At 40.1% G+C, this 14594-nt stretch overlaps 1 protein-coding gene across 4 annotated transcripts in view; it reads right to left on the bottom strand.

Annotated features, from left to right (window-relative positions):
• Window positions 1-2664: 2664 nt before the first annotated feature.
• The window catches only part of LOC138761712 (uncharacterized), a 118710-nt gene continuing 106780 nt past the window's right edge, over window positions 2665-14594 (bottom strand). For 2 of the 4 annotated variants that reach the window (XM_069934309.1, XM_069934310.1), the window contains exon 5: window positions 2665-4696. In XM_069934309.1, coding sequence (XP_069790410.1) covers window positions 4099-4696 — 598 coding nt within the window. In that variant the 3' untranslated portion in view covers window positions 2665-4098. The remainder of the gene's footprint in view (window positions 4697-14594) is intronic. The other 2 variants (XM_069934312.1, XM_069934311.1) reach the window with 1 other exon arrangement.

The following is a 14594-nucleotide window of genomic DNA, read 5'->3' as shown; positions in this document are numbered from 1 at the left end:
CCGTGGCGGGCCTCCTCGGACAGGTAAGGCCTTCACCTTCTTCTTCCGACGTTCTTTCTTCTTCTCTTCTTCCCGTTGTTTTCAACTTTTCTCTCTTCGCTGCCATTCTCTTCTCACCTTTATTTTTACTTTGTTTTAAATTTTAATCTTGTACCTTTGTGTTTTGTGCATTTTTTTTTAACTTTTCCGGAGAGGGCTGGAATTCCCTGACCGGCCACTACTCCATCACGTGACTCCTCGGTGCCCCACTTTGGAGGTTAGTGTTAAAGGCTCATTCCCTGATGACCTTCATGCCCTTGCTAACAGTGTGTCACTGCAATCAGCATGTCAGGTTTCATTATAACAGTGTGGAAAAACTGCTCCACAGCATACTTCCCTCCTAGATCCCTTCAGGATGCACCTGCAGGGAGCTTTTAACTGAATGCTTTGTGGCCAGACTACCCAAAGCCTCTAGATGGGAAAGGCAGATATGGGGTGGAAAGTAAACGTTTTAAAAACCACTGTTTTAATCATAATTAATTGAATCATTATATGCAAGGTTTCATAACTCCAAAGGAAATGGGCCAATGACAATTTTTCCTCAAACAAAATATTTCAGTAACAATTGGGTCGAGAGCAGCAATTCTCAACCTTCCCTTCCCACTCATATATCACTTTAAGTGGTATATCCCTTACAGCACTGATGGCAGAGGGATTACTTTAAGTGGTTTATGAGTGGAAAAAAAAAGGTTGAGAACACTGGGGTAGCTTTTAACAATGAAGAGAAGTTAACAAAAATAAGCAGAGAAAAGATGAAAGAAGTCCAGCAATAACAAAAGTTGTTTTCTGGATAAGGATTTTTTTTTTAAAAAGGCAAGTGGACATTGGAAAATGATGGTGGAGAAATAGTAATGGGGGACAAATAAATGGTGGATGAACTGAATAGATATTTTGTATCAGTCTTCACTGTGGAAGGCAGCAGAGACATGCCAGAAATTTGAGAAAGGGATCAGAAGTGGGAGTAGTTGTCACCATTAAAGAGGTGCTTGGGAAGGAGCACATGAGGCTGCTAAACAAGATAGGAGCCCATGGTATTAAAAGAAAGAATGTAGCATAGCAGGAAGATTGCTTTCTACCAGTCAGTCAGTGAGTGGGAATAAAGGGCCAATTTTTGGCTGGCTGCTAGTGAATAATGGTGTTCCACAGGGATCAGTGTTGGGTCTGAGTGCTTTTCATGCTAGATGTAAAAAAAATGTAGATTGTAAAACTGATGGCTTTATGGCCAAGTTTGTACATGGTAAAGAGATAGGTGGAGGAGCAGGTAATGTTGAAGAAGTGAGTATGCAGAGGGACTTGGTAGGGTGGGAGGATGCACAAAGAAATGGCAGATGAATACAGTGTTGGGAATTGTATGGTCATTTTAGTGAAGGAATAAATAAGTAAGTCATTTTCAAAAATCAGAGATCCAAAGGGACTTGAGAGTCCAAGTGCAGGATCCCATGAAAGTTAACCTGCTGATTGAATTAATAGTGAGGCAAAGGCAATTTTAGCATTAATTTCAGAGGACTAGAATATAAAGATATAATGTTGAGGCTTGACAAGGAATTGGTCAGGCCACATTTGGAGTAAATGCTTGTAGTTTTATGTCCCATATCTGAGTACGGTTGTGCTCGTCTTGGAGAGGATCCAAAGGAGGTTTATGCAAATGATTTCAGGGATGAGAAGGTTACCATTACAATCAGCATTGGATGAGGGGTAATCTCATTGAGACATTCTCAGGCTCTGAGAATATTGGAGGTTTGGGATCTGGAGTGTGGGTTGCCAGTGGTTTGAACTAGAGTCTGTTGTGCTGGAGGTGAATCCATGGACACAGTGCCTCAGAGAGAACTCTTATTGCTCCAATTTCTCCTATTGTTAGGGGTGCAGGGCTATGATCTTGGCGACTTTGCCTTAGGACAGACAAAAGTTTATCATGTATATTACATTTCTAATGTATTATTACATGACAATGAATGGAAGCTTTGAATCAAATATTGAAAAGGACTGGATACATTGGACGTTTCTAGTAATGGGAGAGTCCAGGACCAGAGGGCACAGCTTCGGAATAAAAGGTCATCCCTTTAGAACAGAGATGAGAAATTTCTTCAGAGGGTCGTGAATCTGTGGAATTCATTGCCACAGACTGCTGTGGAGACCAAGACATTGGATATGCTGAGTTTGGATAATAAAGATTACAGGAAATAGGCAGGAGAATTGAGTTGAAAGAAAAAAAAATCAGCCATGAATGGCTTAATTCTACTCCTGTCTTATGGAATTATTATGGCTAAATTGTTCTTGTGCCCAACCCCTGACCACTGAAATGGACACAATTCCAATTCACAACACTGCAAGACGTGAACTGATGTTAGAGGCCTCTTAAGACCACTCCTGGACTTGAGAATTTCTGGGGATATGACTGCTCAAAATGAAACCGTATTCTAGCCAAAACCAAGAAAGTACCCTCACTAGGATCATGAAGTTCAGTAGGTGATGCATCCAAAGCACCTGCTGCCTCAGTCTGACAGGCTATCAAATCACCCCAAGTCACATCTGAATCCACAAAACAATGGCATTCTGTAATCTTTAATTGCAAGAGGTGGTGCTCTTGAAAGCTGTGAAGGTGAAAAGCAGCAATAGAGACAGGAGACGAGTACTATCAGGATTTATTTGTTTTGAGGTGGGGAAAGAGAAGAGGGAAGCCAGATTTTCAATCCAAACCACTTCCAGGAACAATTTTCATTTTGTTCAAGCCACTTTAAAATTCAGATTACGAACTGTTCACATACATTTCAAAAGACAAGTGTTCTACAGTGACAATATGGTTGAACATTTTCCCCCTTCACTTCTCAGATAATGTCTTTATCTCAGAATCAAAGCTGGGAAGGGAGGTTGTAGCAGGGTTGGTAATTAAAAAAGGCACCTGTACCTAGTGCTACTGTATCATGCATATGGATCTGGACTTTAGCTCAAATGATCAACACTAGGGCTAATATTGTCCTTGGATATTTTGTCATAGACCCTGAGACTGTTGGCAGAAATCAGGTATTATTGAGATCTACCTCCACTTCCTAACCACAGATTATTCTCAGTAGCAGATATCCTGGATTACCACTTGGGAAATGGCACTATCCAGATTACATCCAGGAGTTGAAAAGACTATAGATAGCATGGCAGAGGCAAGAAGGGTAAGCAATGGTAAGGCAGGGATGGTATGAACTTAATGGGCCAAAAGAGCAGATCAGAAGGATGAGTTGGACTAAGTGGTCAATTTCTATGCTGTACAATTCTACGAAAGTCAAAGCAATTTACAATTTAATAATTGGATGGTCTGAACACCAATGTCAAATTTCATCCCTGTAAATACAAGTATTTATGAAATGATTAAAAGTAACTGAACCAGATCTGGCATTGCAGTGTGCCTTGTTACTACAGCAAGTAGTATGGATTTCAATGTGTTAGTTGCCCTGTTGGATTCTCATTCATTTGAGGCGACCACTGATGAGACGAGTACCCATTTCCAATGTCTTTAATTTCCAATTAAAGACCTCCATCAGCTCATAAATCCAGCATATATCACGCTTGGGGTCTGCAACCGTTAACCAGCATGCTAACTAAACAGTTTTGGCTCAAAATATCAAACATTCTTTTCCTGCCACTGATGCTCACCGAGTTCCTCCAGCAAGGTGTATTTAGCTTCAGATACACCATCTGCAGTCTCCTGTGTCTCCATTCTAAAGGAGGATGTTCTGCATTGTTCTCAATGCAAATTGGAAAACTGCAATGTGCTTTCAGAAAATCAAAAACAAAGCTTCCAAGATCTGTGTACATTTTCTTCAGTTGACAACTGTTAAAGCCAACTCAAGCTGCTGAGATGAGAACTACTGGGTAGTACTCATCTAATTAAAATGTATTAGAATTCCCAATCTTTACCATTTATTATTTTCAATAACTGTACAAGTATAATCAATGTTTAATGTAACAAATCAAATTCTGAAAAAATAATTAAAATCAACAAAAACAATAATACATGCATAGAGAATAGTTTTGTAGTAATCCTTCAAGGAAAATGTAAAGGTTAGATCATGTCTCTTTAACCACACTGCCTGGCAAGGTTTGATGTCCAGCCCTTAACTTGGCAATCATACTTTTAAACCCCCCAGGTTTTAACCAACCAAATGAACTGGATAAAGAATCTGTAGAATTTTTATTTGCCTTTTTCCTCCATAATTTTCGATCCTCATGTTGGGAATGCAATTGGTTTATAGGGTATGGCGTAATTGAAGTTGAAGAGGCAGATGTGATATCAGGTAAAAATAAATCAAGGGGATGCTTTTCTTGCCTGAGACAGGTACTATTTTCACACTGCATGGATTTGCTGTCAAAGGTACCAAATTCACTTTCATAGGTGTTTGAATTATCTGAAAAATCATAGCAGTCTTTCTTGGGCTTAGCCTCTCTGTTTAGCACAGCCGAAGCTAGCTTCCTTTTCACAGTGGTGATCTCCATTTCAAATTCAGAGTCTTCATTGTCTGACAATATATTAACAAAGGGAACTTCAGGAAGCTCATAGACAAAGAGATCTTTCTTCCTGGATCTCTTTCTTTCCTTCTTTTGAGGCTTTTTCTTTCTATTCTCATGAAGATATTCATCAACTTTTCTCTTGCAAGAGCGTAGGTTCCTGAGATAAAAATAATACATTTTAATTTATTTTCTTCACACTTAATGCCACAATTCTAAAAAAAATGCAACCAAGAAATATTTTTGTAAGTTAAATGGGAGGAATCTCTAGTTTCAAAAATGCCTCAGTCTTGTCAAACAGTTATATTTCTAACATAAACCAAAGTTGTGTACCATCTTCTCTTCACAACCCAGGAGTCATACACTGAGAGCCACCCAATTATGTTGGAAAAAACAAAGCAGAGATGAACTTATTTTTTTTGCTGTAATGCACAGTTTGCACTTTCTTGTTTAAATTTCTCTTTTTTGTATATGTATCTTGAGTAGTTTTTTTCTGCACAACCAACAAGTAGAAATTCTGCCTGGTCTGCAAGAAAAAAACCCCTCAGGGTTGCATAACATCACATACATTTACTCTGACAATAAATCTGAACTTTCAACTTTGACTTTTGAATGATGTAACATTTCCAGTTGCACAGTTTCATCAGAAAGGATGAGTTAAACCAGCAAGCCAGTTTGCTAATCTGACTAGTTTCTGAAAGGAAACAAAGGCCAGTCCTTATTAACTCTATAAACTACCAATCCACAATCTGACCCCATGATTAAAATTCCTTGTGCCTGGATTTCTCCTCCCATGTCCCTTAATTGGTTTTCCAATCCATCACAAATACAAAATTAACAATACATGCAACAATTTCCATTTGAAGAGTTGTAATTTATAGTAACTAACCACTTCTGATAAGTCTGACTTATTTCAAGCTCTCGACTTGAGATTCCAAAGCCAGCAGGAAAATATTCTGATCATGTCATCCCTTCCTTTCAAGAAATCTCTCAGCTCCCTAGGCTCTGGTTACTTCCTTGAAGTTTTCCCCAATTTTTTTCTTTAAATTTCTGTTCTTTCCATGAACCCTAATGGTGTGGAAATGGACTGAGTTCTGGAATTGCACGGCCTTGTAAATTTTTACTGGTATACCACATTTAAAGTGGATTACCTCAGATTTACTGTTTGAAGTCCATTTACAACAATGTTGCCCCTTTGCTCAATTATCTCCAAATTAATATTTCATTTACATCACCTACAACATCATTTATCTGGGTTCTCACTGTACCAAGTACAATACCTGAAAAGGTTAATTTTTCTTCTCTATTATTAGGGACAGCAGGCAATTGCTTTTGGCAACTCCTTGCCAGCCTTTATGGCAGGCACAAGTGGAAGTAATCGGGTAGATTACATTTTTTGTATTAATGCATAAAAAGATGAACCTTTAAACTTAACAAATAAACAAACTTCAACCATGAATAAATTGCACATCCCTTTATGCAAGTGGTGAAAAGATGGAGCCTGCAGAGAACCTTGCCATGTTCTGTCAATTCAGGAATCTACCCAGTATTTCTACTGCAACGCCACCAAACTCCTGGTTTGATCAATCATCTGCCTTCAATTCAAACCAACTTCAGCTTTAACCAACAGTCTCTTAACACACATCATCAAATATTCCATGGAACTCCAACCATCTACAGATGGCCTTGGTCTACCAATTTAGTCATCCTTTTTTAAAAAAGTGTGCATTGCTATTGAAGGAAACTTGCCTGTATTTGCTATAGAAGAAAGATAGCAGCCTTTCAGGCTCAGTAAAATCCTGCTTGCTCAGCAAAATTAAAACTTAGCCACCCCACGACAATGCCCCCCAATCTCTTCTTAAAGGTAAACAAGAATCTTGCAGGTCCTGGAAAAATCTGGAAGTATACAAAGTGCTGGAAGAACTCAGCAGGTCAGACAGCACCCATGGAGAGAGAAAGACTATTGGCATTTCAGGTCATAATCCATCATTAGGGAAGCGGTACATATTAATATGCACCAGCAAATATTTTTGGATTACTTTCACTGGATATAGAATCAGAACACTCAGTCAACAGTAGATTGTAGTACTCAAAGTATAGAAATAATTAAAGAACAAGAACTTCAGTCAAATGATTGGTGGTAAGTAAAGAATCAGACCATGCTTGTTGGGTCAATTAAAACACCAGGGTTGAAGAAAATCTGCTTCAGTTTCAGTGGTCAAGAAAGAGGAATTGAGATAGAAACTAGGGAATACTTTTGCAGAAACCTTATGATGGCGACTTCAACCATCCCAAAATTTCAGATGTTTTATACATGAAGTACAAGATCTCAAATTTATAGATACTGGAGTGGTCAAGGAGAGGTGATGGCAAACTAGACTAGATGGTGCCATCATACATTTTGAAACTAACATTGCGTATTCTTAAATACTGTTGTTGAGGACCAGCATTAAGATGAGAAAAAAACATGACAAAGTTCTATGGAGAAAAAGAGGTTAACATTTCTGTTATTACTCAAAAGCCATCAATTATACTACAATATTTTGCAACTTGGACTACCTTGCAAAGCGCAACATTTGATTTTTGCAAGACAAAGCAAACTACAAATGTTAGAGAAGATCAATGAGTACCTGTGAAGAGAAAATACAGTGGGACAATTTGGATAATTGTAAGGGAAGGTCCAAAGGAAAGAGAGCAGGTGGTAAGATGGATCTGCTGAATGGCCAAATAAAAGGCAATCTGTTAGCGGCATTACAAGATGATGTGCTTGAGATTGTTTTGGAGAGAACAATGTGGAATTTAACATTGCTTTGGGAGAAAATAGTAGGGCCAAGAGGAGTAAATGGGCCACAAATGTTTGAGAATTTAGACTAAAAATATCAATACTAAGATCACATTTAAGGGCCTTTTAACATGGAAAGCGTACACAAAAAGGTTCCTGGAGTTACAAGCAGCAGCACCAACTGTTGCGCCACGCAATAAATGATCTGAATGTAGATTCTGAGGGTATGTTTGGCAAATTTGTTGATAATAGATGGGAAAGCAAGTTGTGAAGAGGACACAAGGTTATGAAACGATATAAAATAGTTAAGTGAGTGGGCTAAGATTAAACAAATGGAGAACGATGTGGGAAAATGTGCATTTTTTCATTTTTGAAGTAAAACAAATGCATATTAATTCATTTTTTAAAATTTAATTATACAGTACAGCATGGTATCGTCCTTCTTTGATCAGGTGCCGCACAAGAGACTTATCAGTAAGTTACAGGAAAGTGGAGTCCGGGGAAATATATTGGCCTGGATTGAAAATTGGTTGACAGGAGGCAGAGAGTCGGGATAAATGGGAGTTTTTCAGGTTGGCAGAGAATGGTAAGTGGGGTGCCGCAGGAGTCAGTGCTAGGCCCACAACTGTTCATCATTTACATTGATGACTTGGAGGAGGGGACAAAATGTGGTGTAGCCAAGTTTGCGGATGACACCAAATTGAGTGGAAGAGCAAATTGTAATGAGGATGTGGAGAGTCTGCAGAGGGATAAGGTTAAGCTGGATGAGTGGGTAAAGGTCTGGCAGATGGAGTACAATGTTAGTAAGTGTGAAGTTATCCACTTTGGCAAGAAAAATAAAAGAGCTGAATATTATTTAAAGGGTGAAAAACTACAGCATGCTGTTGTGCGCAGAGGGACTTGGGAGTGCTTGTGCATGAATCGCAAAAAGTTAGGTTGCAGGTGCAGCAGGATATTAAGAAGGCAAATGGAATGTTGGCCTTCATCGCTAGAGGAATTGAATTCAGGAGTAGGGAGGTAATGTTGCATCTGTATAAGGTACTGGTGAGACCGCACCTAGAGTACTGTGTCCAGTTCTGGACTCCATATTTGAGGAAGGATATACTGGTTTTGGAGACGGTCCAGAGGAGGTTTACTAGGTTGATCCCTGGGATGAAGGGGTTGACATGATGAAAGATTAAATCGTCTAGGATTGTATTTGCTCGAGTTCAGAAGAATGAGAGGAGATCTTATAGAAACATAGGATTATGAAGGGTATGGATAGGATAGATGTAGGAAGGTTTTTTGAGCTGGCTGGGGAAACTAAAATGAGAGGACACAGTCTCAAGATTCGGGGGAGTAGATTTAGGACAGAGATGAGGAAAAACAGTTTTTCCCAGAGAATAGCGAATGTTTGGAATTCTCTAACCAGGGAAGTGGTTGAGGCTGCCTCATTAAACATATTTAAAATTCGGTTAGATAAATTTTTACATGATAGAGGAATTAGGGGATATGGGGAGAAGGCAGGTAGGTGGAGTTAGGTCATAAATTAGATCAGTCATGATCGTATTAAATGGCAGAGCAGGCTCGATGGACCATTTTTGGCCTACTCCTGTTCCTACTTCCTATGTTCTGGCCCATATACCCATGCAACCATTTCACCCACTAACCTGCAAGACTTTGGAAAGTGGGAGTAAACCAGTGCACCCGGGGGAAACCCACACAGACACTGGGAAAAGATACAAACTCCTTCCAGATAACGCAAGATATTCTCTGCAAGATGAGAGATTGCAAAGTGCTGAGATCCAGAGGGTGCAAGGTGCATGATTTGCTAATTACTACAATGCAGGTACACCAAGTAATTATGGAAGCTAACAGAATATACATTTTTAGTTTAGAAATTTAGACATACAGCATGGTAACAGGCCCTTCTGGCCCACAAGCCCATTACCCTCCCCCCATCACCTACAACCCCTATACATTTTTAAAGGGTGAGAGGTAACCAGATCATCTGGAGCAAACTCACACAGAGATGGGGAAAACGTACGATCTCCCTCCAGACTCTGCCGGATTTGAACCAAGTCATAATGCTGCTGCTTTTTGGGGTAATTTAGATACAAGCAGAGGTTTAATTCATTAATAACATTGGACAATGAAGATTTTGCTTCCTGAACACTTTTGGGTGTATATTATGGATTTTGGGCTGCTGATCACAAAAATTACCTTAAATTTTTCTATCATGTACTGCTTTTTTTTTTAAAGATACAATCTATTTTTGTGATTTCCTAACATATTTTAAATCTACTTCAAGCCTATAAAACCATGAAGCGCAACATGTCTTTAGAAAATCATTTTCTGCATTCGCATTTGGACGTCTTCCCTGCTGACCTTGGTGCATTCAGTGACAAACATGGTGAAAGGTATCACCAGGACATTGCGACATGGGAAAGGAGTATTAGGGCAACTGGAATCCATTAATTGGACACTGACATGAGAGGCATCAGCTGCTGAGTACAAACAAAAATCAGCAAAACCTTTTTAGGCCCAGTTGAACTAATAATGTGTCACCATTATTATGCAATTAAATGTCAAATTCAAGAAAAGTTACATTCAATGTTTCTCCATCTTTCCACATGTTACAACAAACCTGAAATTATCTTTGTGTTCAGCTTGAAGTTGTCCATCATAATCCTCAATTTTTTCAGGAAGCCAATCTTTTGAAAAATTGTTGTCCAGTGTAATGGCTATCAATGAGACTACATCTACAACATTTGGTCTCCCTATTTAAGCATGGAAACGCAGCAAACACCAGCTGGGAAAGTTGTCTTGGAAAAGATGGGCAGCCTGGGTTTGTATTTGCCAGAATTTACAAGGGTGAGACAGTATTAAAACAATATCTTTAAAAGGTTTTGACAGGGACAGATCTTTCCTCTTGGAGGAGAATCCAGAAAAAGGATATCACTAAGGGATACTCTATTTAATATTGACAGGGCGACATTTATTGGTCTCGGAGTGGAGAGCCTTTGGGACTTATTTTCAAATGGAAATAGAAAAGCACATAAACATGAGGTGGAAGGTTGCCGAGAATAGAAGGGAATTCACAGCTATGGTCAGTCAGATTAGCTATGATCTTATTACAGTAAAAATCCCCATTATCTGGCATTGAATCAACTGGAAACTCAAGCAACTGGCAAAAAGGGAAATAAATAAATAGATTTGAATAAATAAGACTGGGTGGATGGATGCCGCAGGGGAGCACTGAGACTTTGTTGGACATACACAGGTTTGCCCTACTGAATGGACAATGCCCCTCAATGCACACACCTTCTTTTTGCTGTCACCACTTGGGTGGAGGTGAGCCAGGTTGCACTGAGGGCCTGACTGGAACATCATGATGAAGTGCCCCTCGATACTGCTCACTGCTGGAGCAACTCTTCCTATGTGTCACCCTATCCCTGCCTAGTAAGAGTTATTACTTGTATTAGTATTAAGTATATGAGTAAGGGGAGAGGGCTAATTATGACGGCGGCATGGTGTTACAGTGCCAGCAACCAGGGTTCGAATTTAAATTTTCTAGAGTTAATGGAATTTATTGATTAAAGTGAACTTTATGTAATACCCTCACATTTTGCATGGTTTTGTGATGTAAATGGTGTCTTTTTAATGCAGGTGTATTACTTAGGCATTGTAAGAATGAGTCTCAGCAAACCTGAAAATTCACATATCCGACCGACATCCACGATCCCTGTAGGTGCCGGATAATGAGGATTTTACTGTAGTTGACTGAGCAGGTGCAAGTCCAACCTATTTATATAACTAGGCAAAAGGTCCAGAGATTCCTCACTGAAACTTAAAACATTACAGTACAGGCCCTTCAGCTCGTGATGTTGTGCAACCTATACAGTCCTACCAGAAAAAAATCTAAACCCTTCCTACCTCATTACCTTCTATTTTACTTTCTTCCATGTGCCTGTCTAAGTGTCTCTTAAATGCTCCTAATGTTTCAGCCTCCACCACCATTCCTGTCAAGGCATTCCAGACATCAACAACTGTGTAAAAAACTTACCCTTGATATTTCCCCTACTCCCTTCACTTTGTAGGCACTTTGTAAGCACTTTGTGCTTGCTTTTCCTGCCCTGGGAAAAATGCGCTGAATGTCCACCTTAGCTATACACCTCAGAACCTTGAAGACCTCTATCAAGTCTCCTCTCATCCTTCTTTACTCCAAAAAGTCCCAGCTCTGCTCATCTTGCCTCATAAGATTTCTTTTCCTGATAAATCTCCTCTGTATCCTCTCCATTGCTACCACATCTTTCCTATAATGAGGTGACCAGAACCGAACACAATGGTTTCACTGAAGATTTGTAGAGTTACGACTTGACCTCCCGATTCTTAATCCCCCTTTCATGAAGTCCAGCATCCCATAGGCCTTAACCTGCACGAGAACCTTGAGAGCTGAATTTAGGGAGCTCGAAGATAAATTAAGGTGTAGCACCTCAAAAGTAATAATCTCAGAATTATTACCAGTGACACGAGCTAGCCAGAGTAGAAATAGCAGGATAGTTAGAATGAATATGTGGCTTGAACAGTGGCGCAGAAAGGAGGGTTTCAGTTTCACGAGGCATTAGAACCGCTTCTGGGGCAGATGGGACCAGTACAAACTGGATGGTCTACATCGAAGGTTTAAACCAGTGGTTCTCAACCTTTCTCTTTCCACTCACATACCACTAAGTAATCCCTATGTCACTGGTGCTCTGTGATTAGTAAAGGATTGTTTAAGGTGAGTGGGAAGGGAAGCTTGAGAATCATTGCTCTAGACCCAATTTTTATTGAAATATTTTAGTTGAGAAAAATTGTCATTGGCCCATTTCCTTTGGAGTTATGAAACTGTGCACATAATGAGTCAATTAGGTACAATTAAAACAGTGGTTTTCAACCTTTTTCTTTCCACCCATATACCATCTTAAGCAATCCCTTACTAATCACAGAGCACCTATGGTATAGGGAATACTTAAAATGGTAAGTGAGTGGAAAGAAAAAGGTTGAGAATAACTGGTTTAAACTAATGGGGCAGAGGGATGGGAACCTACAAAGAAAGAATGAGGAAGGTGGTACAGAGACCAAAGCTAAAGTTAGGAAAGAGAAAAAGAAAAATAGAGGGCATAAAAGTCAAAAGCAAAGGATGCAGAGGTCACTAGGTTCTAAAAGGACAATGAGCATAAGGGCACTTCATCTGAATGCCCGTAGTATTAGAAACATGGTCAGTGAACTTGAGGTGCAAATCAGTACCCAGGCATATGATTTAGTGGGCATCACAGAAACATGGTTGGAAGATGGGCATGATTGGGAATTAAATTTTCAAGGGTATCAGGTAATACAGAAAGATAGACAGGATGGTAAAGGTGGTGTGGTGGCACTCTTAATCAAGGATAAGATCAGGGCAATTGTGAGAATGTTGAGTCCATCTGCGTAGAGATTAAGAAACAGGCAATGGCACAGACAATTAACCAAGAGGTAACTGAGGCATGTAAAAATGGAACGGCAGTTGTTGTGGGGGACTTTAACTTCCATGTAGATTGGGAAAATCAAGTTGGTCGAGGGAATCTGGAGGATGACTTTATAGAATGTATCTGTGATAGCTTTCTTGAGCAGCATGTTAAGGAACCAATGAGGGAGAATTCAATTTAGATCTAATATTGCAATGAGATGGGTAAAATTAACAATCTAGTAGTAAGGGACCCTCTTGGAAAAAGTATACTAGGATTGAATTTCTCATACAGATAGAGGGTGCAATAGTTAGATCTAAAACTAGTGTTATAATGCTTGAACAGGATGAGGGAAGAATTGGTCAGCGTTGACTGGGAGGTGAGGCTAGTTGGCAGAACAGTTGAGGAACAGTAGAAAACTTTCAAAGATTTTTCAGTACTCAAAAATATATACCCGTTAAAAATAAAGGCAGTAAGAGAGGGAAGAGTCAGCCTTAGTTAACCAAGGAAATAAAGGAAAGTATAAAATTGAAAGATCATGCGTACCAAGTAGTCAAGAGTAGTGGGAATCTGAAGGATTAGGAAAACTTTAAAAGGCAACAAAGGAGAACTAAAGGGAAGAAGAATTATGAAGGTAAATTAGCACAAAATACAAAAACAGCAAAAAATTTTATAAATAAAATGGAAGAGGGTGGTTAGAGGTCCATTGGAAGATAAGAATGGGAAATTGATATTGAGTAATGAAGAAATGGCCGAGTCATTGAACAAATATTTTGTGTCAGTCTTTACAGTGGAAGACACATCCAGCATGCCAAAGAATGGTGATAGGGATGCAAATGGAGGTGAGTGCCTCGATAAAAATAATTGTTAAAAAACAGGTAGTGATGAGCAAACTAATGGGACTGAAAGCAAATCCCCTGGTCCTGATGGGATGCATCCAAGGGTACTGAAGTACTGTAAATATTCGTGTATAAGACGTCCCTCCCTCCCTTCACCCGATTCGCGCTGGTGTCTCTCTCCCCCTCACCTGCCCGATTCATGCTGCCGTCTCACCCCCTCACCCGCCAGAGTCATGCTGCCATCTCTCCCCCTCGCCCACCCGAGTCACGCTGTCGTCTCTCCCCCTCACCCGCCTGAGTCGCGTTGCTGTCTCTCCCCCTCCCCCCACCTGTTTTGCGCTGCCATCTCTCCCCTGCCCGATACGCGCTGCCATCTCTCCCCCCGCCCGATTCGCGCTGCCATCTCTTCCCTGCCCGATTCGTGCTGCTATCTCTCCATCCCACCTGATTCACGCTGCCATCTCTCCACCCCGCCTGATTCACGCTGCCATCTCTCCCCCCGCCCGATTCGCGCTGCCATCTCTCCCCTCGCCCGATTCGCGCTGCCATCTCTTCACCCTGCCCAAACTAGTGGCACTGGCATCAATGTAGGCGGGTGCTGATAATCTTACCATTAAACCTGGCAGAAAAAATTGTTAAAATAATAACCTCGTGTATAATGCAACCTCCCCACTTTGAGCTCGAATTTTGGTACAAAATTTTTCGTATTATACATGAATATTTACGGTAAATGGCGGGAGTTATAGTCAATGAGTTGGTAGTCATTTATTATAATTCTCTGGATTCTGGGCATGTCCTGGCAGACTGGAAGACAGCAAATGTCACATCACTTTTTAAAAAAGGATGTTGGCAGAAGACGCCAAAGAGAGAGATCGGTCAGTTAGCTTGACATCTGTAGTTGGGAAAATGCTTGAAGCTGTCAATTAAGGATGAAATAGCAAGACATTTAGAACAAAGGGGTTCCATAGGCAG

This window comes from Narcine bancroftii, chromosome 4, assembly GCF_036971445.1.
Source record: "Narcine bancroftii isolate sNarBan1 chromosome 4, sNarBan1.hap1, whole genome shotgun sequence".
Lineage (NCBI taxonomy): Eukaryota > Metazoa > Chordata > Chondrichthyes > Torpediniformes > Narcinidae > Narcine > Narcine bancroftii.
Note: the sequence above shows the minus strand (reverse complement) of the source record. Positions and strands in the feature narration are given on the sequence as shown.